General features: G+C 42.4%; 3 protein-coding genes across 3 annotated transcripts; 2 read left to right on the top strand and 1 right to left on the bottom strand.

Annotated features, from left to right (window-relative positions):
* The first annotated feature begins 9,486 nt into the window (after positions 1-9,486).
* Positions 9,487-15,271, top strand: LOC124708380 (titin homolog). The gene is made up of 5 exons (XM_047240060.1): positions 9,487-9,630; positions 10,631-10,727; positions 10,833-10,876; positions 11,009-11,098; positions 11,732-15,271. The coding sequence occupies exons 1-5, from the start codon at positions 9,487-9,489 to the stop codon at positions 15,269-15,271; spliced, it is 3,915 nt and encodes a 1,304-aa protein (XP_047096016.1).
* An 884-nt stretch (positions 15,272-16,155) lies between these two features.
* Positions 16,156-20,664, top strand: LOC124708371 (DNA polymerase lambda-like). The gene is made up of 14 exons (XM_047240049.1): positions 16,156-16,263; positions 16,347-16,493; positions 17,008-17,355; positions 17,680-17,773; positions 17,853-17,983; positions 18,347-18,409; positions 18,491-18,670; positions 18,756-18,809; positions 18,930-19,018; positions 19,366-19,456; positions 19,642-19,722; positions 20,064-20,131; positions 20,209-20,293; positions 20,377-20,664. The coding sequence occupies exons 1-14, from the start codon at positions 16,156-16,158 to the stop codon at positions 20,473-20,475; spliced, it is 1,638 nt and encodes a 545-aa protein (XP_047096005.1). The 3' UTR covers positions 20,476-20,664.
* A 1,210-nt stretch (positions 20,665-21,874) lies between these two features.
* Positions 21,875-23,528, bottom strand: LOC124673622 (uncharacterized protein YuxK-like). Its single transcript, XM_047209672.1, has 3 exons — positions 23,282-23,528; positions 22,958-23,125; positions 21,875-22,182 (listed from the first exon to the last, which is right to left on the bottom strand). The coding sequence occupies exons 1-3, from the start codon at positions 23,526-23,528 to the stop codon at positions 21,953-21,955; spliced, it is 645 nt and encodes a 214-aa protein (XP_047065628.1). The 3' UTR covers positions 21,875-21,952.
* Positions 23,529-24,149: the final 621 nt, after the last annotated feature.

Raw genomic sequence — 24,149 nt, 5'->3', positions numbered from 1 at the left:
GCTGTTCCTGTGTTCTTGTGTTCTTGTGTTCTTATGTTCTTACCAGTGGAACCTGTCGATGGCTGAATCAAATGGCTAGGGTTTGGCTTGGAAAAGCTTTTATATGCCCAGCCATTGCATCACTGATCGACAGCTTGGCCTGGCCTCCCTTGGTGACTCCTCTCTGGCTTGTGTGTTGTACAGCATGCACACATGCAGTGTGAGCTGCCTGTGTGTGTGTGTGTGTGCACCTGATACTCTGAACTTGGCTTGGAGATGATCAGCTCGGCATAGCTGATCCATATCCCCAATTTTCCTTTTTTTCTAACCTGCCAAGTGGCAATGCCACTTGGCATAATTCCTTTCTTTGTTGTGCTTGTGTACAGGGTATAAGTGAGCTGATTAAGATGATCCAGAAGATGATCAAGTCCAAGATCAAATGAAGATGATCTTGTAGTATCTAGGATAGAATCTATCCTTGTACTTTTCTTTTTATATTCCTTTCTATTTTTCTCAATTTGTATAATGAGTTGTAATATATCATATATCTATTCTGGATATTGTAAATGACATTGTATTATGTGTGATTATCAATAAAGCTCCCATTTTCCTTAATGAGCTTTTCATAATTGTTGTATTAATTATAATTCTTGATTATTGATAATTGTTTATTGAATTATCCCAAGTTTGAATTATGAGATAACAATTTGATGTTTGAATTTGAAATTCAAATTCAACTTTAGGTTTGAATTCAATCATGCAACTTAATTTTGAATTCAATCATGCAACTTAAGTTTTAATGCAATACTCTCCTCTCTTCTCCAAAACCCTAATTTAGTTGAGGTGAGTTGCAAGTTTGTCGCACTCTCGAAACCCTAACCCTGTAAGGTGTCGAGAGAGAAACTTGTTCCCCTTCGATGCAGTTTTTGTTTAAAAGCGCGAAATTTCCCCAGAATTTACTATGAAATGCACATCCCTTTCTAAAATCTACCCTTCGATCGTCTCTAAACCTGGGACATTACAGTAAAACTCTAACTTCTAAACGACACGTATCCTACTATGTTACAGATACACGGGAAAACTAGCCCAAACTTGGTATACAAGGCCGATTCATGTATTCCTTCTATGTATATTCTTCAATCCCATCTCCAATCGCGGCCCACTTCTGATCCGGTCAAATTCTGGTGATAACACTATCTAAATCATGTACCCACTTCCTTCCAAAAAGATGTGAAAATTTTGTTGAAACTTAGACGTATCTAGATACCATTTTATCTATAGATACATCTGAATTTAAACAAATCTATGACATACATTTGAGGCAGTTAATCACTAACATTTACCGGCGGGCGCGGCAAGTCCCTGGGAGGAGGAGCTGGGTGAGGGGCGCGACGGGTCGGTGACCTCGGAATCCTCGGCGGTGCGGCGGCCGCGGTGGTCGCGTGGGCGGCCGGATCTGGGAGTTCTTGTCTGCGGGCTTCGGCGTTCGTCCTCGAGCCCCGTGTTGGTGTTGGTCGGCGTCCCCTCTATGTGGCGTTCCGGCGGCGCCCACGGTGCTCTTCGGAGGTGCTCCGTTGGCTACAGGCGCGTTGCTCCGGGGGTCGCGATCCGGCAGATGCAGGGGTGGTAGTCTGTGCCGACCCTTGTTGGGCGGGCGCGAGTTTTTTGGACTTTTCGCTGGGCGAAAGCTGTGTCTTGGCGGCCGGCCAGGACCGACGACGGTGACGCCCGTGGGCGCCGCATCCTTCTTGAAGACATCGTCGAAGCGGGTGTCTCTTGATCTCTGCCCGGGCTCTCCGAGGGAAACCATAGATCCCTCGTGGGATCGGGCGTGGGCGACGCTCTTGTGTCGCTTTGCCTTTTGGGGCCTCGCTTTGGACGTCCACTCGACAGAGGGGTTTGTGGAGTGTTTTGGTGGTTCGGCGGAGGCGGGTTCGTCTTCGGCCAGGCGGGGCGCCGCCTTGGGGTTGGCATGGTAGTTGGAGCGGTGGCTCCGGTCTTTCGCCTCCGCCTGTTGCGTTGAGGTGTGGTGTCGACCTGATTGGTCATCGACCCGTGTGGAGCGCAGCCTCGGGGCTGGCGTGTGGTGTCGTGTTGTAACGATTTTTCGGCCAGTTGTCCTCATAAACGGGCCAAATCTTTTCTCCTATATGAATGAAAGGCCAAGCTTTTGTCTCGTTTCAAGAAAAAAAAATCACTAACATTTATCTTATCTCGTTTTTTTACTACAAGTTTATGTACGTGTATGGCTGATAGTCTGGCACGTACGTGTATGGCTGATAGTCTGGCACGTACGTGTATGGCCGATAGTCTAGCACACACGCCATTTTTTCTTCCTGTGGTCTAGTCCATTTATCCTAGCATCCTATTTTCTTTCTTGGATTCGAACTTCTCCAAGTAAACAACGTTGTTAGTTGGCCCATGTCTTAGGACGCTCAAAGATAAGTTAAACGAAGCTGTACCAATTAGTTACGCTGAGTTTTTCTCCTAGACGTGTTGGACAGATTTTTTATTATAAAATAATAGACGTGTCAAACATGGTCACCCAGTTACGTTAATATTAGCCTTTTATTAAATCATAGTCGTAAATTTTAGATCTAACAGCTAAAATAATTCTGATGATGTGGATTAACGTGGTGTCTCTATTTTAAACCTCCGTATTGTGCTTTTAGTATATAAAATCACTAACATTTATCTTATCTCGTTTTTTTACTACAAGTTTATGTACGTGTATGGCTGATAGTCTGGCACGTACGTGTATGGCCGATAGTCTAGCACACACGCCATTTTTTCTTCCTGTGGTCTAGTCCATTTATCCTAGCATCCTATTTTCTTTCTTGGATTCGAACTTCTCCAAGTAAACAACGTTGTTAGTTGGCCCATGTCTTAGGACGCTCAAAGATAAGTTAAACGAAGCTGTACCAATTAGTTACGCTGAGTTTTTCTCCTAGACGTGTTGGACAGATTTTTTATTATAAAATAATAGACGTGTCAAACGTGGTCACCCAGTTACGTTAATATTAGCCTTTTATTAAATCATAGTCGTAAATTTTAGATCTAACAGCTAAAATAATTCTGATGACGTGGATTAACGTGGTATCTCTATTTTAAACCTCCGTATTGTGCTTTTAGTATATAATAGATATCATATACAAATATATTTTATGATGTATCTAACCATGCTATTTTTTGTATTATACATACTATGACTTTTCTATATAAATTTGATCAAACTTTAGTAGTTTAACTTTTTAATATATGCCTTATTCATTAGAAACGGGGTAGTAAAACATAATTGTGGTTCATATGCATGTGGTGTTATGTGCATGCTGCTGCTTGTGCTAATAATCAAGTAAAGTGGCAAAGTGTGTATTTTCTAGTACTCCCTCCGTCCCAGTTCATAGGGCTTGCACGTATCCCTAGATTGTCTATGTGGTAGAGTTCACTGAACAGCCAATATTGGCATAACAGCCATTCCAATAGTGCGGCCGGGTGCTGGCTGTAAGGCCAGCTATAGTCAGCTTATAGCTAACTTGTACAATAGTTGGCTTTAAGGATTGATAACTTTATGTGTAAAAGGCCCACCACACATACTCACAAAGTGCCTAGGAGCACGTGCACTATTGGAATGAGTACACGACACCGCTTTCAAATCGGAGACGCGGCAGCGGCGGCGGAATCACAATCCGCGAACCGGCGCGGCAGCAGCAGAGACGCGCGGGTTCCAACGACAGGACCCTCATGGTCCCGCGGAATCACAAAATGGTTGGATTTTAAAAATATGTAGTTTTTTAAAATATTCTGATTTTGAAAATTTAAAAATAAACATAAAAAGAAAAATCTAAAACGAAACAAAAAATGGCATTCGGCCGGTCCAAACTGACCATGCAGTAGCCCGAGAGAAATTGCCCGCGTAACAGTAAGACTGACTAACGGATTGACCATCAAGCTGCTTAATTACTTTTATGTGTTGTGTGCAAAAAATTAAGCAAAATGTGGTGTTCCTTGCAACAACAAACCATTGTTGTGGTTCTTTGCAAAAGAAGCACCAACAAGTGGTGTGATCTGCTATTTCCTCTCGTGGAGCGCTAGCTAGCACGTACATCGAAAACGAGTGGACATGCATGGCCTACTGGGCCATGTGCGTCGCAGGGAGCCAAAGCTAGCTTCGCGGGAAAGAAAATAGCTGCGCGGCAAGGTCTACAGCGGAACAGGTGCGCGCGCGGGAGAGCGACCGATTTTCGGCGTTTGATCGGTCGGTTGATTTTAAGCATTTTCCTTGATGTATATATAGTACAAGTATACAATGTCGGTTTAGATTACAATAGAATCAACTATGGGATAGCCTGCCATCCGTATGAGATTTTTTGGAATACTTGACGTGTACACCAAGATGGTTAGCTGCCGGCGGTCGCCCGGATAGTGTCGTGATGTTATACTCTAACATGAATTAGGTTCCTCAATAAGTCAGCATCCTTTATTCTTTGGTACACATAATTTCCACCATACTAGCTAGCGCATCCTTTTTCCGGTTAGTATCATTTCCCCACTATTATTGTGACATCATGCTCATGATTCCTTAGCATATTTGTTCTGAAATCATAAAGACAGACATCAGATATGATGGTATAGCTTGTGCTTCAGCGAAGTTAGTTTTTTTGAACAAAGAAGATATGATGGAGGGTACCTTAGGAGTGACACACATGCATCTCTAAGACTGGCAGCTGAGTACACTTTTTTCAGTTCAAGCCCGCACAAGCCCTTTGTGCGTATGTCCACCACCAGGCTGGGCCGTGCCGTACCGGCGGCCCACAGCGCAAATCTTAGACATGGTTGTGTACCTGGTGTTGAATTGAATTTCTCAAAAAAAAAACCTGGTGTTGAATTGACTATGGCTAAGAGCATCTCTAACAACTGTATAATAGGGGGTGGCGTCCAAGGAAAATTCCTGGCGTCCAATAAACTAACTTCATCACTTGAGACAAAAAAAAAAATCAGTCTCCAACAGGTGGTCTATAGCTATATGACATTGCCATAGTATTTATATGAATAACCCTAATTAAAAATGAAATATTATTTCTGACTAAGCGATCAACAATTTCCACAACGTCGTTCGACCAATTCCATTGAACGACAAAAGGGACGGTACACTCATATGTTTTTAGGTAGGGATAAAACAGAGCGAAAACAAACGGAACTGAGCGGTGCCATAGTGACGATTTTAATGACACCATAAATTTGTCACTGGGTTATTTTTGACGATTCCATTTTCTGGTGTACTGATACCCGGTGTTGAATTGGGTTTGGCTAAGAGCATCCCTAGCAGATGATATATAATAGGGACGGAACTAACTTCGTCACTTGGGCAAAAAAAAAAAAGATTCCAAAGTCATCGTAAAAAGGAAAATATTGTTTCTGAGTAAGCGATCACCAATTTCCCCAACGTTGTTCAACCAATTCCATTGAACAACAAAAGGGACTGTACACTCGATCATATGGCATGAAAACGGAGTAGAAAAAACGAAACTGAGTGGTTCCACATTTGGTTTCATATTTTTGCAGAAGCAGAAATAAATACAGAAACCACAAAAACAAAATATGGAAGTATATATTGTCACAGAATAAGGTGCGGACATGGAGCTATGCGGATGCTTGCGAGAACCAAGATAACCCTTGAATCATGCAAAATAACAAGATTTAACATTCAGGCAGACCGACAAACTTGTTCCCTAATAGAATGGTGCTCGGTTAACTACAAAATAGAGGAAATATTGAACTCTGGAAGGCTCCTCCAATGCATGAAGGGGTTTCATGTCGCTGATTTTCGGAGTAGCCGGTTTAGAAGATCGGCTTGACAAGGTTATGTAATAGGCCTATTGGATTGGGCCACACATCAACCCTAAAATAGATATTTCATATTAGCCGGAAACAAAAAATTCCGTTCTGATGTCCGGTCCATCGAAATACATTGTTCTATTTCCATTTCACTATTTTTTTCCATGTAAATGACTTTGAAGTTGTTTGGATATCAATAAAGAATGTGCTTGTGATCATTTTGGTTTAAAGTTTGTGTTTACTGATTTTTATTTATTTAGTTATGAATATTTGAATCTAGGCTTAATTACTATTGAAATTCAAAATTTGAAATTCGAATTATGTTTTGCATTATTATATGATTATGATTGAGCTTAAGATTGATATTTTTAATATGATTTACATAGTTATATAGGTATATCTGTATCAAAGGTTTACATTTTGATTCAAATAATTTGAATTCAAGTTTGACTAAAGTCAAAACTCAATTTGAATTCAAAAATTATGTTTAAGTTGTTTATCGCACAAGGTTTTTAACACTCAAAACAAAAAAAACAGGTTTTCAAGTTTTTAGCTTACACACAGTTAGTAGTGATCAAAGGTCTCATGTCGAAATTTGAATTTCAAATCCTATGTTTACCGGTAGAGACGAAAACGGAGCGGGAACGAATGAAGCTGAGTGGTGCCACTCAATTGATTTAAAAAATGAATACTAAAAACAAGAAAAAAAATATGGAATCACATATTGTCGAAAACATATACATATAGAATACGGTACGGACGCGAAGCTATGTGGATGCTTGCGAGAACCAAGAGAACTCTAAAATCATGCACAAAAAAAAAAGAATAAGCATCAGGCAAACCAACAAACTTATTTCCTAGTTCTAGAACACTGCTCGGTTTACTATAGAATAATGCAAATGTTGAACCGTAGAAGGCTCCACGAATGCATGAAGGGGTTTCATGGTCGCCGGTTTAGGATGAGCCGCTTCCGGAGTTGGGCTTGACAAGACTATGGAATGGGTCTATTGGATTAGGCCATACACATCTACTCTAAAATGGAAATCTCATATTAGTCGGAAATGAAAAATCCTTGTCATGTCTGGTCTATGGAAAAAAAAAACGTTATCCTCTTTCCTAATCCGCTAAACAAAATTATTTCTATTTCTGTTTTTCCGCGAAAAACGTCGGAAACTTTCGGCTCCACACTTGCCCCTATTTGCAGGAGCCATGGAAAAGGTCCTCCCCCTATTTTCGGTAACATCAACCGTGCACCTCGCGAACTTGATGATTCATGACACTTGCGATGGAATCAAACATGAGAGATAGGCAAACCTTACTAATTTAATTTAAAAAAAAAAGTTTGGCCCACCCAAACACCCTGCTGCCTACGCACCCGTCCGTACAGCATTAGTGGTTCAGGCGAAAATAAGACTACAGTGGAGCGCCCTTTTACAGAACAAATTAGTACTTCCGCCAAAACAAATGATGATCCCAGGATTGATTAGGCGCGCGCGAGCCAGCTCACAGAACAGATTCCGCCAAATCTGATAATCCGCGCTCCGTCTATCGTGCGCTCTCCAAGCCGACGGGGTTTCGTCGGCCCCACCTGTCTGCCGCTTTCCGCGAATCGGGCGCGCGCACTGGCGAATCGCCAGAGAAGAACAACAACACAGGACTCGTCGTGTTCCGTGGAGCTTACAAATGGGGACAGCTCTGCTTGGGAGCACGCGTGTCAGTGGCAGGGGCCTGTCGTCAACGGCGTAGCAAGCACGCGCGTGGCCGGATATGCGAAACAAATCGCCGCCGGGCCCCGCCGGCGGTGGGAAAGGGTACGGTCACAGGGACCTTATCTAATCTTGCGCTCGCTTGTTTGTGGGCTCGATGTGTCATGCTCAAGACATGGTGTCAACTCGAGGAGCGAAAGCAAATCATTAACCTCCCTCTACCAGGAGATGGTGGCACCGCTACGAACACCAAGGGAATGCACCATAACCCATGCACGAACACACTTAACCTAACCATGAAACATGTTTTCGGTATTCTCTCTTTTCCAGGAAATAATGGCCTAGATTGTTGTTTTAAAACTGTCAGCGTCGTTACTCGCAGAAAGGTTGACCGAAGAGGATGACGTTACAAATTTTCAACCTTGCCGGCCCAGAGACAAAAGCAAATTAAACCCTCGCAACCGTCGGGCCATGAAGATATCGAGCTGAGGAGATGCATGGACGCATAAATACATCAGCTCGAGGTCATGTCGCAGCTACGAACTCTTACAATGTCATTCGAGATAGAAGTGATATATCACTATGATTTGATCTTCTTGCAAGGAGAAGTGTGATATAGTCTAGACAACGGTTCTTAAATATATCACCGCCTTACCACGTGTAACTACCGATGTCAAGCGACAACATATGCTCTCGCTCCCTCGCTGTTGCAGGAATATTCATACCTAGAAACTCCTAACTTTCGAGTCCTTTTGATTATTTTTGCACTTCACTTCCTTGTTGCATCCCTAGAGAGCAAGCTATTAAGTAAACAACGTCGAGAAGTAATGCCGCCGATTAATTTAAATGGATTGAGATGTTGAACAAAAAAAAAATTGAACCTCAAATGTATACATACTTTTTATTTCCCAATCTCTATATGAACTATCCACTTTCTTCTCGTTATATATTGACCACCTAAGAAGGTTAGACATCAGCACAATGTCGAATGATGTAAACTATTGGGGCCGGACTAGACAAACAGGTTTTGTAGGTCTTCAATTGAAATATATATATATGCTTGTTCTCTTACTCTAGGTTAATATATATACTAATAAAAAATCTTTAAAAACTTGCACGTCAATGACTCAATAAGGTTTATATTGATTTCAAGTTTCGTAGAAATCATCGCCGGGCTGTGTAAAAATAGAAACCCAAGACTTTCCTCGCAACCTAAATATTCTATTCTACCTCATTGGTATTTATCTAGACTACAGATCAACAAACTTTCACAATTTCTACATGGCTAGTTTCTTTCGAATTTTCATAATCTTTAAAAGCCAGTTTATAGACTTTCCAAGAAAAAAATACCAATCCTCGCTCGAAAAATTACTCTCTTATATAAACTTGTATATACTACAAACGTGTAAAAATCTCAATACAAACTACTTTGTATTCTAAGCTACATAAAAATGACAAAATTTGACAGATTTTATAGTGAACATTTGAACACTATATAATTGGTCAGATTTTGTCATTTCTGTGTAGCCTAGAATATAAAGTAGTTCATATTGAGATTTTACAGATTTGTAGCCTTATGATTTTTTTTCCAGAGTTTTACTTTCTTTAAAATACGAATTTTGAATGTTTAAATATAAAGAGGCTAAATAGCCTGATAGCCAGAGTGTGGCGGTGGCCGTAGCAATTCATTCTATCTTTTTGACGAAAGTAGGCTAGAGAGCGCACACCGCACCAACTCCGCTGCTGCGTGCGCTGCCGCTCGTTATTCGCCACAACTCTGAGCTGTGCTGCCGCCGCTTTCACCTTCACTAATCATCCCTCCCACCACCCATCGTCGCCTTCTTTTCTTCCTTCTTCTTTCTCCCTTCCGATCCTTCTTTCTCCAGCATCATCTGATTCCGAGCCCTGTCGCGGCGGCGGGACGGAGGCGCTGGCCGGCGACGCGGAGGCGGAGGGGGAGGAGGGGATGGCGTCGGCGGCGTGGGGCGGCACGAAGCAGAAGTGCGCGTCCTGCGGCAAGACCGTCTACCCGGTCGAGGAGCTCGCCGCCGACGGCCGAGCCTACCACCGCCCCTGCTTCCGCTGCCACCACTGCAAGAGCACCCTCCAGGTCAATCCTATTCCTCACCTCCTTCCTTCCCCAGCTCAGCTCCCCCTTGACCAGAATATTCGCACCCAGAGTTCCACTGTTCATATCCTCCATTTCTAGCTACAAAGTACTCCTACCAGCGTAGGACATATGTTATAATCCATTGATCCTTTCATTCTGATATCGTGCTTATGCTCTCATGATTCCTAAGTACTATTATTGCGAGCTTTGCAAGAAGCGGTACTAATGCGTATACCTGAGCATCATCACAGCTTGCTAAATTATTGTCCTTGTTCGATTGATGCGGTAGGTAGTACTTAAGTTGGTGATTGTACTTGCTGTGTGTTTCTCTTTCTCAACAACAACAACCGCGGCGACTTCGTGCCATTAGCGCTCGGAACGAGTTATTGCTGACTGCACACCTGCAGATTACACGAGAGCCTGAAATGATGATATTATAGTCTGCATTTAATTTCTTTCGAGGAATGAACCTCCAGTGCACATTGAGGTGTCACATTGGCATGATGAGTTCTCTGTACTTGCCTTTCCTTAAAGGAATGGCCAAGACAGCATAGCACATGCAGTTTAGTGATGATTTGCTGTGGGTGGGACCCTTAAGCCCTGATTCGTTTCGGGATCCCTGAAATTCTCTTTTCAACATTATAAAAGCAATTTAGAGCTATGATAACTCACAACTAGTATGTAGGCAGTTGAACTAGCAATAAAGCCAAAGACAGAATTAGGTTGGTGTGTCATCCTAATGCTAGATTAGGCATGCTATCCTTGCATTATTGATTGTTCCTTCAGACCACATGGTTTGGCACAGCCTGTACTCTGTAGCTTCATTTAGAAACTAATGATTTTTGTTGAAAGCAGAAACGTTCATGCTAAACCTTTTCTGCTGCATCATACCTTTTGTTTTGAAAATTTTATGCGACATGATACCATGTTTTTTTCTGTTTGCGGCTAAAGCTATATCTTGAAACCTAACTGAACTAACACTTTATCGTTTCTGTTGCAGTTTAGTAATTATTCTTCCATCGAAGGTGTGCTGTACTGCAAACCTCACTATGACCAGATACTAAAATCAACTGGCAGTTTGGACAAAAGTTTTGAAGGTACTGAAGAAAATACTTGACCCATTGCGCTCAGATGTGTTTGTTGTCAGGATTAACTTTTAGTATTGTTCTCTGAAATTGGGAAACAATTCTGTATTTTCTCAGGTGTGACGAGAGCAGCTAAGTCAGAAAAATCGAATGGACAGAAGGTAATGAGCTCATGTAGGACATGCCTTTTGTGTGGTTGAAGCATATGCCCAGAATCAAAATTTGTTACACTTATGCTGCAATATACACAGAATTTATATCCATTTCCACATTGATTTTTTCGCAAAATGCAGGGCCAGCAAAACAGCAGATTCTCTAGCATGTTCGTCGGCACGCAAGACAAGTGCGTTGTTTGTAGCAAGACAGTGTACCCTCTTGAAAAGGTTGGTATTATTTAGTCTTTGGTTTTGCTACTCTTATACACACTGAACCAACAACTTCTGAGAAAAATTAGCATTTTGTATATTTTGTTCTGTCTGATAGCCCAGATTTATATTGATGTCTGTAAGTGTATGGAGGAATTGTGGTTTTCTCTATCATCTTGCTGAATCTGCCATAATTATTAGAAATGTAATCTAATTATTCATGTTTATTATTAGAAATTTAGAATAACTCCCTAGTAAATTACAATCCATTGAGTTTCCCGGGTCTAATGCAGTTCTCCAATCTAACTTGCAAGTAGCATGCAGGAAAAAAAATTGATCCATATCTTGGCCACGATCCAAAGTTACTTTTTTGGTGAAAATATGTTACGTCAATCCAATAGTACATGGTTAAGTCTTCAATGCCTTTTAACATAGTGCATAGCTGTGAAAGCATCATATAATTAACTTTACCTTCCATGGCTGTTCTGATTAACATTAATAATGTTTACCTTCCATGGCGGGTCCGATAAGCATAGATAATGTTTGCATTTTTAGCTATATTTTCCTTTAAATGTATATTCTTTCTCATCTCACTTTCTATATTTATCTCATTGACAGTATTTTTTTTTGGTTCAACTCATTTTTTTGCAGGTTGATCTTAACGGAGGCTCATATCATAAGTCATGCTTCCGTTGCACCCATGGTGGCTGTACACTCAGCCCATCCAACCATATCACACATGAAGGCAAACTTTATTGCAAGACCCACCATTCTCAGTTATTTATGGTCAAAGGAAATTTCAGTCAGTTTCAGGAGAACACCGCAAATGCAAAAGTGGCTGTTGAGAAAGAAGCAGAAACTGTAGAAGACACCAAAAAGCCAGGTCAAGGTGATGAACTTGGTGAGAAACCCTCAGAAAATGAGCTCACTGTTGACAAACCATCCCAAGATGATGTTGCAGCTGAAAAGCAAGTGGAAAGTGGCATTGATGTTCCTAAACCATCAGAGAGCACACTCCAGAAGTCAGCAGAAAGTGAAACGGTAACTGAGAGTGATTCAAAGGGTCAGGTGATCAACAAGAAGCCGTTAGAAAGCAGTGCCGAGAAGCCACCACAGAGCAGTGTGGTTGATATTAAGCCGTCAGGAAGCAGTACATCCGTAAGAAAACCATGGCAACGCAGTCTTCCCATAGATAAGCCGTTAGTGAGTAGTGCAACCGCTGAAAAGCCATCACCGAGTGATGCAGCCAGTGAGAAGCCATCGTCCAGTAACGGGATTAATGTGAAACCATTGGACAGCAGCACAGTTGTAAAAAAGTCATGGAAGCGCAGTGTAGCTACTGAAAATCCACAACAAAGCATGCTACCATCGGATAAGCCAGCATCAGGCAGCACAGATGATGTGAAGCCATCAGAAAGCGGCAAAGCGGTCAAAAAACCATGGCAACGCACTGTGGCTGCTGAGAACCAAACGCAAAAGAGTGGACCAATTGAGAAGCCATCACCTACGAGTGATTCAAAGCCATTAGATAGCAGCAGCACAATTAAGAGGCCGTGGGGACGCAGAGTGGCCAGTGAGAAATCTCTGCCGAGCAGCGAGGTTGATGTGAAACCAGTGGAGGCCAGTACAGTGGTCACTGTGCTACATCAACAGAGTGAAACGGCTGAGGAACCTCCAGAAACTAAAAAGACAGATGATGTGAAGCCTTCGGAGGACACTGCAGCAGTAGAGAAAAAGCCATGGCAATTCAACCTAGGAACCGAGAAGCAATCCCAGAGCAGTGCGGTTGATGCAAAAAAAAATGAAAGTATTGGAGTGGTCAAACGGGCGTGGCAGCGCAACACATCATTTGAAAAGCCATCACAAAGCAGTGCAGCAGCTACAGCAACATCACAAAGCAATGTGACCGTCACAAAGCCAGCCCCGAGCAACATGGCTGTGAAGAAGTCATGGCAAAGAAGTACAACTCCAAAAAACATTACCGGGAGTGGTATGACTACCAATAAAGCATTGCAAACCAAGGCAGTGATCGAGAAGCCATCACAAGAACGTTCTCAAGAGAAGCCATTACAGGAAAAGACACCTCAAATGGCTGCAACCACCGAGAAGCCCTCACAAGAAAGTTCTCAAGAAAAGGCACCTGAAATCAGTGCGGTCATCGAGAAGCCATCACAAGAAAGTTCTCAAGAGATGCCATTACAAAAGAAGGGACCTTCTAAGGAGCAATTTCAGAGTGAAGAAACTGTTGAGAAACAACTTCAAACTGAAGGTACTGCTGATGCTACACAACAGAGGGACCTGATTATCAAGAAGATACCAGAGCCTGAAAGCGACGCCACTTCTGACAAGCCAACCAAGGAACCATCAGAGCATGAAGGGGCTGCATCAGGTGAGAACTTGTCAATGTCTCAGAGTAAGCGAACAGTTGAACAGACATTGGAATCTCAGGACGTTGCTCCTGAGGAGGCAACTGAGCAGATACTGGAAGCTAAAAATGATGCAGGCATTGAGCAGCCATTAGAATCTGAAAGTATTGCACCAGCTGAATTTCCAGTGGAACAGCCATTACAATGTCAAAAGGATGCAGCTACAGCGCAGCCATTGGAATGTCAGCGTATAGCCGATGACAACGATCAATCAGAGCCTAATAGTGATGCGATTGCTAAGGAGTCATTGCAGCCTGAATTTGACACACCTGCCGTGAAGTCATCCGAACCACAAAGAGATGCAGTTGTTGATCAGTCAGTTGAGAAACTACCGGAACTTCAAAGTGGCACATCAGTGGAGGAGCCAGCAGTCCATCGAAGTGACATGTCTTCCAAGAATCCATCTGAGTCTAAAAGTGATGCAGATGCTGTTGAATCATCAGGACAGCCATCAGAGCCTCAGAACGTTCCATCTGCCAGTAAGCCATCAGAAACTAGTGATGCAACTACTGAGGAGCCATCAGAAATTGATGGAGCTCCACTTAAGCTAACTAAGGAGCCATTGGAACCTCAAGAGGATGAATCTGTTGAGAAGCCACCTCAAGAAGATGAATCTATTGAGAAACCACTAGAAACCGCCATTGGTGTTGTTGCTGATAATCCATCAGAAAGCAGCTTAGCTACTGAAACACTGCCTGAAAGCACTCCAAAGATCAGTACTGCCACTGAGGAACCTGCACAAGGCGGTATTTCTGAGGAGACACCGCCTCAAAGCATTTCACTAGAAAAAAGCACTGTACCTGCTGAGGATTCCGTAGATGTCAGAGAGGCCAGTGTTGAGACATCAGATGACAGCTCAGCTCTTCAGAAGCCATTGGAGGACAATGACAACAGTGCCAAGCCATTAGAGGACAGCATAACTCCTATGAAGCCATCGGAGCAAGGTAATGCAAGCATTGAGCTAGCAGAAGACAATGCACCTCTTGAAAAACCATCAGAGGAAGATGAGGGGATTGCTAAGCTATCAAACGTCGGAGTGGATGTTGAGAAGCCATTAGTGGAAGAAGTTGACACTGTCAAGCCATCAGAAGACATCATGGCTCTTGAGAAGCTAGTCACCGACAAACCACCAAAGGAAGATGAGGAGATTGCTGGGCCATCAAACAACAAAGTGGATCTTGAGAAACCATCAGAGGAAGAAGCTGACACTGTCAAGCCATCAGAAGACAGCATGGCTGTTGAGAAGCCAGTCATTGGCAAACCATCGAAGGAAGACGAGGGGAGTGCTGAGCCATTAAACAGCACAGTGGACCTTGAGAAGCCATCGGAGGAAGAAGTTGACACTGTCAAACCATCAGAAAGCAGCACAGCTCTTGAGAAGACAGTAACCGACAAACCATCAGAGGAAGACAAGGTGAGCGTTGAGCCATCGAATGGCAGCGTGAATCTTGAGAAGCAATTGGAGGAAGAAGTTGACACTGTCAAACCATCAGAAAACAGCACTGCTCTTGAGAAGCCAGTAACCGACAAACCATCCGAGGAAGACAAGGTGAGCGCTGAGCCATCGAATGACAGCATGGATGTTGAGAAGCCATTGGAGGAAGAAGACGACGCTGTCAAGCCATCAGGGGATAGCAAGGTTCATGAGAAGTCAGCTACCGACAAATCATCAGAGGAAGCGGAAGAAGGCACTGGCAGCAAGAATGACACAGATTCATCCACTGACAAACCCTCACCTTCCACAGAATCAAATATGCCAGCATGAGTCGGTACAGGTTAGCTGGATACAATTAGCATGCAATGAGCAAAAAGTTTTTAACCAAGACGGTCAGATACTACCGGTGATAGTTTTGTGTGCCATTTTTGTTTATTTTGTCTGTACAATGTTTGTTTGAGTTGTAAAATTTGAGGGAAAGAAAGAAAGAAAGAACTATAGGTATTTACTTGATTTACTCACAGGCAATAAGCCCCTCCCCACATTAGGAGGAGGGCAGCATTGTGGTTTTTACAGCAGAATTTGGTTTGGTTGGTTTTGGTCATATTTCTATATCAGATGATGTAAACGATTCAGTACAAATTTATTCGTGCTTGCTGAATCTGTTCAGAATTGTTTGTGTGCTGTGATTAGATATTCAGAGTTGGTCCTGTCCTGTGTTTCAGAGTTCATTTATATGTTCTCTTGTGAAGTTTCCACATTGCTAACCCATTAGTAGAAGCAGAAGTTAGAACAACCTTCCTTAGCAAATATTTGGTCAATCTAAACCCCAGCCTCAGAGCAAGGACGGAAGTGGGGATGCAAAGCTTTTGATGGAGACGGAGCGGAAACATTCAGAATTTGGTTTTTTACAGCAGAATTTGGTTTGTATTTTTGCTCATATTTTTGTTCTATATGAGGTGATGTAAATGGTTCGATACAAATTTGTTTGTGCTTGTTGAATTTTTTCAGAATGTGTTGTGTGATGTGAGCGGATATATTCAGAGTTGGTTCTGGCCTGTGCTTGCTGAATTTGGTTTCCTTGTGAAGTTGCCACTGTTCTTACTCATCCGTATCAGCGGACAACAACCTTCCTTAAAAAAAAACAGTACAAGCTAAACCTCCAAACCTCAGAACCCTGAGAAGGACGGCGCGGGCGCGCGGCGAAGGTCTGGATGGCGCCAAAGCGGAAGCCGGCGAACCCGCCGGCGGACCCCGACGGGATATTCCGCGGCGTGTCCGCCTTCTTCGTCCCACACGGCGTACAGTCCCGCCGCCTGGAGGTCGCGCTCCCCACTTCCGCTCCCCTCGATTTGCTCTAGCTGGCGCTTCCATTTGCGCTTAGATTTCGGATGCGGTGGTGCAGGTGTGGAAGCAGAAGCTGGTGCAGATGGGGGGCCGCGTCCAGGAGCACAAGGCCGCCAAGGGCGCCACGTTCAACCACGTGCTCGCCGCCGACGCCAAGGCGCTGCTCCGGGAGCTCGACGCCGCCTGGCTCCATCGCTTCCGCGGGGTAATCCCTCCTCTCCCTGACCCCTCTTGGCTCCTACAACCCTATATTCCCCTACTCTGTCCTAACCTGCATTCAGTTCTGAAAGACTCCGTTTTTGGGCACTTGCCAAAGTATGTGCGGCATTTCTTATCAAATAACCCTGCCAGTATAAGGGCATGGCCAACGCTCCATGCTGGACCGCTGCTTCACAGATCCACGTAGGACGATTAGCTGAAGTGGAAGAGAGTCAGAAAAAGTCGTATGCTTGCAGAGCCAAGTGATCTCCTGCAGGGGAGGCCGCCGCTCCATGAAAAAAGCAAGGGAAAAGGAGGAGAGAGATGAGACAGAAAAGGCTGCCAACGTTGGGTGAAGAGACTGCCTAGCGTTAATTGATGATGAGTTTGGACGGTAGCTTCACAAGGAATATCTACATGGATTGGATGGGGCGGTCACATGTTACTGCCCCCATTGCTCATGCCCTAAAAAGCGTTCTGAAGGTGCATGTACTCACACAAAGATTGGATTTTGATCGCAGAGCACGGTGTCTTTCGATTGGCTGGAGGAGTGCCTCAAGGCTGGCGAAAGGCTGCCTGAGCACAAATTCACCATTAATTATGAAGAGGAATTTAAGCCCAAAAAGGCATCTGGTGCAGGAGATACAGGTGCGTCAAATCCTGCGAAGAGGAGCAGAATGGCATCTGAGAATCACAAAGAAATTAGTGGACAGGATGGGAAGAAGGAGATGGCGACCGGAGAACATCCAGACACAATTGTACCTGAAGGTTCAGGTGTCAAAAAGGGGCCTAACCAAATTGCATGTAGCCAAAGTAGCTCTGGAGATACTAAGGATACCATAGGGTCTCAGGCTACATTTGATGCAGAGGTATATAATCGTGAACTGATTAGCCAATTCCCTGAACCATCTTTACTGTAAAGCTTAAATTTGATTATTTTGGCACATACATTCTGGTTTAGTTTGCTGAAGTTTATTCACAGTGAGGCAACAGAAGATAAATATTATTACATGCCTGAGTATTGGAATTCTGCTCTGTTATCCTTTTATCGAGTAAACTTTATGGCTATTCTAATTTTTATCTATGGAGCAGAAATTTGGAGGTCTTCACATTCCATTACTGGGCTTCATCTCATTTTTGCATAAAAGAGGTTTTTTCTGTTGTGCGTGCTAATTCATTAGTTATACAACCAGGAAGCTTCTTCTGGAGAACCCACAACATATACTCCGCCAGACCTCAACAGGAACATCACTGAGATTTTTGGAAAACTTATCAACATATATAGAGGTAAGGGCATTGACTCATTGCACATAGTAATTTTCTCATTCTTTGTTGTTTGCTGTGGCAAATCATTTTCCTTTTGAAGCCCTCGGAGATGACCGGAGATCATTTAGCTATTACAAGGCCATTCCTGTAATCGAGAAACTGCCATTCAAAATAGAAAGTGCCGACCAAGTTAAAAACCTCCCTACCATAGGGAAATCTTTGAAAGACCATGTATGTATGTCTTATTCTATCATTTCTTACTGTTTGTTGGTTACTGCTAGTGTAGTGCGCATCTCTTTCACTATTTTATCAAGCCAAGATGTATATCTCAGACTTTCCAATGTTAAAATAAACTAATACTCTTTCGTATATTATGTACTGCCTTTGCCTTTTTTACTTACAAAAAAATGGTGGCATTTGAGCTTGTAAAATAAGATCTAGAAGTGTCAAATGATGCTGAACGAATTGTTGCATCAATTATGTGCCCAATAGGAGTATGGCCATAGAAGTTCCGAGAAAAGGATTGATTTTGCATTCATCATTTGATTTGCTGTCTCTTTGGTAGTGATTTTATTAAGCAATTTGTATATGCAGATTAACGAAATAGTAACAACAGGGAAGCTTTCCAAGTTGGAACACTTTGAGAATGATGAAAAGGTAACCTGATTTGAGCAAGGACTACATTCTTAAGCATTATACTGTTGTATGTCCTGAGAATAGATGTACATAATTTTGAAGGTGGGGGCTGTCAACCTATTTGGTGAAGTTTGGGGTGTTGGTCCTGCAACTGCTCTTAAGTTATATGATAAAGGATATCGTACTCTTGATGATCTTCAAAAAGATGACTCACTTACATATGCTCAGAGGACAGGCCTGAAGTTTTTTGATGATATCAAACAAAGAATCCCTCGGCATGAGGTATGTAATTCGTGGAATTGTTTGCTATTAATTGCTAGCTTTGTGCCATACAACATTGCACATGTTACCTTATTTGCTTATCTAGGTCAGTGAGATGGAGAAGCTTTTGCAAGAAGTTGGGAAGGATATCTTGCCTGGAGTGAGTTACATTGACAATTTCGAGGAACTACTTTTCTGCATCACACATAAGCTGTTAAAATAAGCCAATCATTTCCTGTAGTTACTTCTAAAATTCTTACTGTGTGATCCTTATTTGGAGGTGATAATCGTATGTGGAGGATCATACAGGCGTGGAAAAGCTTCTTGCGGGGACATGGATATCGTTATTACTCATCCTGATGGTGAAAGGTATACTTCAAAGCATATGCAAAAGTTGTTGACTTCAAAATGTACAGGTTTTGAACTGAAAAATCATGTCATGATTTTATATTCAAGTTTTGGGAGAATCCCTTTTTCGGTGTATGCTATAATATTCTATTGAATTCAATAATAACTAGGAAAAGTGAAAATGGGCAAAAAAGAGAACCTCAAAACCATTCCGAACAGCAATTTTTTACCATTGTTAGCAGCTCATTCTTGTAACTTGCAAGTTTGGTTTTGTGACTTATTCTCAATTATATACATGTCAATTCATGTTTATGCAATGATAATTTGGTAGTACCAAGTTATGTATGGGGCCTTACAATCTTTTGCAGTCATGTAGGTTTTCTGCCGAAGTTTGTTCAGAGGTTAAAGGACATGAGTTTTTTGAGGGAGGATCTTATCTTTAGCATACACAGTATTGAGGTAAGTAGACACCAATTTCACAGGATTTAGGAAGATAGATTAAATGGAAGAGAAAGCCTATAGATAGGAATCCAGTAGGATAATAAGTGAGAAAATGACAATATTTAGTAAGGTCCTTTTTTAAACTTCCTGAGACATTGTGTTAAGAGTATTTTGATTAACTAACATTCCTCAATGAAATGCAGGGAACTGACTGTGGGGTTGATACATATTTTGGTCTTTGCACATATCCTGGACGTGAGCTGCGGCACCGTATTGACCTGAAGGTATGGAGTGATTCCAGTGGGAGGAAATTCAGTTATGTTGGCATTTTTATTCTTATTTTAGCATAATTTGTTTCTTTTGGAGAAGAAGAACAAAATTCATTTGGTATAGGTTCTTTTTTTTGTTACGGCTATGTGTATTGCTATTTACTTGTCTTATGTTTGTAGAAATTAACAACTCCAGTATTTTGTATTAACACCATGACACCTTGTTAATAACAATGATATGAACTATCAGCGTACATGATGTGTGGCTTCGCCATGTACAATAGGTTGTATAATGACATTAATATATAGTAATTATCTGCTGATAATGAGGTATATCTGTCATTCGGTGTTGACAGGTATACCCAAGGAACAGATATGCCTTCGGACTGCTTGCTTGGACTGGAAATGATGTTCTAAACCGACGGTACGATTTCAAGCTACATAGGTTCTGAAAAACTACATTTTATTTTCTGAAATAATTTTTGCAATTAAAACATGCAGATTAAGAATATTAGCAGAATCCAAAGGTTACGTGCTTGATGATACTGGTTTGTATCTTGCCACACAGAGCAGTGGTGGAAAGCGCGTACGTTCATGTACTTGTTTTTTCGTCATTACAGATCAGTCTTTTTTTTTGTCTGCATTATTCATTTATCGTGAATTTTACAGGCGGGGAGATCAGAAGCTATAGTTAACTGTCATGAGGAGAAGGATGTGTTTGACACACTTGGATTCCCCTGGTTGGAACCCCATGAACGAAATCTCTAGTTATAGTACCCTAAACCTTTCAGAAGAAAATGTAGTTTGCTGGACCTGTATAGTTTTGTTTCTGTTCCTTGTACTGTAGACCAGCGGGTAACTGTTTCCAAAACTTTGTGTAGAAAATGTAGTTTGGTGGGCTCGTATATAGTTGTTGTTCCCTTTGTTGTATTGTAAAACAGTACGGAGAATGTTCTTCATGAGGCACAAGTCTTGTATTATACAACCGCTTTGCCTTGAATGTACACGATGTTTGCATGAGCATCTATCACAAGGTGTGATCTCAAACTTTCTGTGATGTTGTTCTGGGTTGTATCAGGGGCGACTTTGTGCCGATGTTTCTACTAAATAAATGTCAAGCATTTATAAAAAGGTGAACACATAAGTAATTTTATTTCACAAAATCTGGTGTGTTATGATTGTTAAGTTGTGATGCGGAAGACTGCAAAGGTAGAGGTTTCATAATCCTGTGTTTTATAGGATTAAGATAACCAAACTTTTGAGTAATTGATATTCAAGCTAAACAACCAGTCCCAGATACAATGCCGCTAGATGAGCAGTCTTGTTTTTGCTGCCAACATGTCAAGGTGGATGGATCAGCGGTACAAAGCGTATTCTACGTTGGATTATCATGTCAGCCAGAGTGGGAATTGGTTGAAGAATGACTTTCGAAAACCATAAGACCTAGGATTATGTGCAATAAGGGCATGTACAATGGTAGAGAAGACATGTCTTCTCTTAGTAGTCCACGTCATCTCGAGAAGACGATAAATATTAGGGATACAATGCATTATCTCTTATTATCATTTCTTATAATAAATGAGAATTAATTATTTTTAGTAGCAAATTATGTGGCTAAGGGAAGACAAGTCGTACAATGGGGAAAATAGTCTTCTCTTATTTCATAAGAGATCATCCCTTAGCTAAGGAAAAACAACATTCTCTTTCTTCCTTCTCTCTCCTCCAACTAAGCAAATATCCTACGTGGCAAGCGTAAGGGAAGGTTGACGTCACCCCATTGTACATGCCCTAAGGCATACACCACAGAATCTTGGGTAGCTATGACCATATAATATTATGGTGTTATCCTGAATTTATAAGAAGAAATGCACTTTAATTAGGGTATTTATACAGAATAATAATTTCCAGTAAAATACCACAAAAACATCTTGAGGAACTTGACAAGTTGGGGCATTCAAAGCCTGATGCACCGCCAGATAATAATCCAAAATCCAAAAATCTCCTCTCTTTCTCTAGACGTTAACCCTCTAAAGTTAGCACGCAAAGTTGGAAACCATCTGACAGATGTTGCCATATATGCTGCATCCCAGCCACTGTCGGTGACTGAGAACGGAGCTGAAGTTCCAGGCTTCTTTTAGAACTAATCATAATCGCCCTACATAGATGGGAAGATTACTTACATTGTTTTCTTTGCCTACGCCTACCGCACGAACTGAGAAGCAAACATTGACAGCAAAAGCTGTGATCAATAAGAGCTATTGCTGGGACCACCACCAAGCATTTCCTCCCTGTCAATGAAACGCTCGAGAAGCTCCTGGTCCTTGGTGACTAGGCATTCATCGCCTTTGCCAAACCAATCGTACCGATTCTTTGCAATGTAGTCATAGGCTGCATCACGTAGTGGTACGGGGATGATCAGCAAGGAGCTCAACACCGAGTAGGGAAGAGGCAGGTATGATGCAACTTTCAGCGCAGCTGCAACCAAAAATATGAAAATGGTTAGTGCCATGAGAACTGAGACGATCAACAGTAATGAAATAACTGTACTTTAATTGTTTATTTTATGAACTGTGTGGGTGTGTGTGTTTTTGTTTCATGCCATTATATCACAGTATAGCTCTGTTCATAATTTGCAATTTGCATGACATGCATATAAAAATCTGAAACTCTCTGTACTTTCAGAATTTTGTGATGCCTCAAGGACTGATAGAACTACAGTTTATAATGTTATTATTATGCATTTTATAGACCAAACACATTTTACACAATCTAGTGCAGGAGAGCAAAAAACAGTTGCTTATCATTGCAAAAAACTAGGTTGAATAAGGGGCGGTGCAAATATAGCATAAACATGCAGATGAAATAATTTCAGCGAACCAGCTGAAGTACAAATACAGATGAGTTCTATGATAAGTAAGGTGCTTGTGTATCCTTCAAAAGCCTAGCTACAGATAAGTCAATTGGCCTGACTCAAGAATCAACAAGGGGCAGGTGATGGCTCCCAAGTGATAAATTATGACCAATAACATATTTTGTACTAGATGGTACTGAAATAAAAATCAACTCTAAGATTTCAAGTAGCTCTCATGTTAGCCTTCTGCAGAAAATGACAAGAATTCCCACCTTTAAACATTGACCCTGTCTCAGGGTGATGTTAGTTTTACTCTCAGCGCCGTAAAATGAAAATCTCCAATCTTTTCTTGACACAACACAGAGCCTGCTCCGCGAATCTGATCAGGAGCATACTAACCTGTGGAGCCTTCGTAGTAGGCCTCAGGCCCCTCGATGAAGAGCACGCGGCGCAGCACGTCCTCCCGGTCCATGCCGACCAGCCTCAGGTACGGCTCCGCGGCCTTGGACTGCAGGCAGCAGAACCTGATCTTGGCGTGCTTGTCTGCCTTGAACACCCATTTCACCCCTGCATTGCAAAAAAAATCGCGAACGATTCGCCATCGCAAGAAATCCAATGGCACAGCAAACGAGTGCCACCGAACGCGAATCGTTCCCCCAAATTAGCCGGCGGCTCGAGCCAAATGGTACCCAGGGTCCTAGGGCTAGGTCGGATGTTGCTCACCGCGGTGGCAGAGGTGGCAGACGCCGTCGTAGATGAGCACGCGCGGCTGCAGGACGGTGGGCAGCGTGGCGGCGATGGCGGCGGCGCCGACCCCGACGGGGGACGCGGGCCGCGGCGTGTCCTCGTCGATGGCGATGTCCGTGGCGGCGACCGGCGCCGACGCGCGGGACGAGTAGCCGCGGAGGGCAGCGAGCGACGGCGCGAAGCGGGGCCGGAGGAGGCGGCCGGTGAGGGTTCGGGCGAGCATTTTTTTTCTTCCTCGCGGCGAGGTGGCGGTTCTACACAGGTCTTGATTTCCCTTTTCTTCTTCAGGCTGCTCTTCACTTTCTCTTTTATTTTATTTTCTCACTTTGGCTTTTACAATGCTGATTGCGGATCCCAGGGCTTGTTCGCTTGGAGAGCAAGTCAAACATGTCTTTTCTCTTCTTGGATTATTGCTTCTCTTTTTTATGGGGCAGGGTGTTTTTTTTTTTTTGGATTGTGGCAGGGTGTTTCTGCATTCGGTGCATATGCACTTATTTTAAACATATATATTTATAAGTGTCAAATAAAATTAAATAAAAATGTCTCGTGTATATATTGACATGTTACATGCTTACAAAGTTGTTTCAAAAAAAACTGATATATTTTACTCCCTGTGTAAAAAAAAGCAAATTATTTGTGTTAAAATAGTCTATTTTTCGAGGCATTATTTATCTTCTCACACAAGGCACAAAGATTGTAGGTTTTATGTGGAACGTTAGGTGCAGAAATAGAGCATGTCCCTCTACATGCCAAAAAAAATCCTAAATTTTTTACGTTTTTTAAATATATGCTATACATTCCGGGAGCGAATCAGTTTTGGTATTCCGAGTGCTGAGGATTCTGT

This window comes from Lolium rigidum, chromosome 1, assembly GCF_022539505.1.
Source record: "Lolium rigidum isolate FL_2022 chromosome 1, APGP_CSIRO_Lrig_0.1, whole genome shotgun sequence".
Classification (NCBI taxonomy): domain Eukaryota; kingdom Viridiplantae; phylum Streptophyta; class Magnoliopsida; order Poales; family Poaceae; genus Lolium; species Lolium rigidum.
The sequence above is the reverse complement of the archived record's forward strand: the minus strand, read 5'-3'. Positions and strand labels throughout refer to the sequence as shown.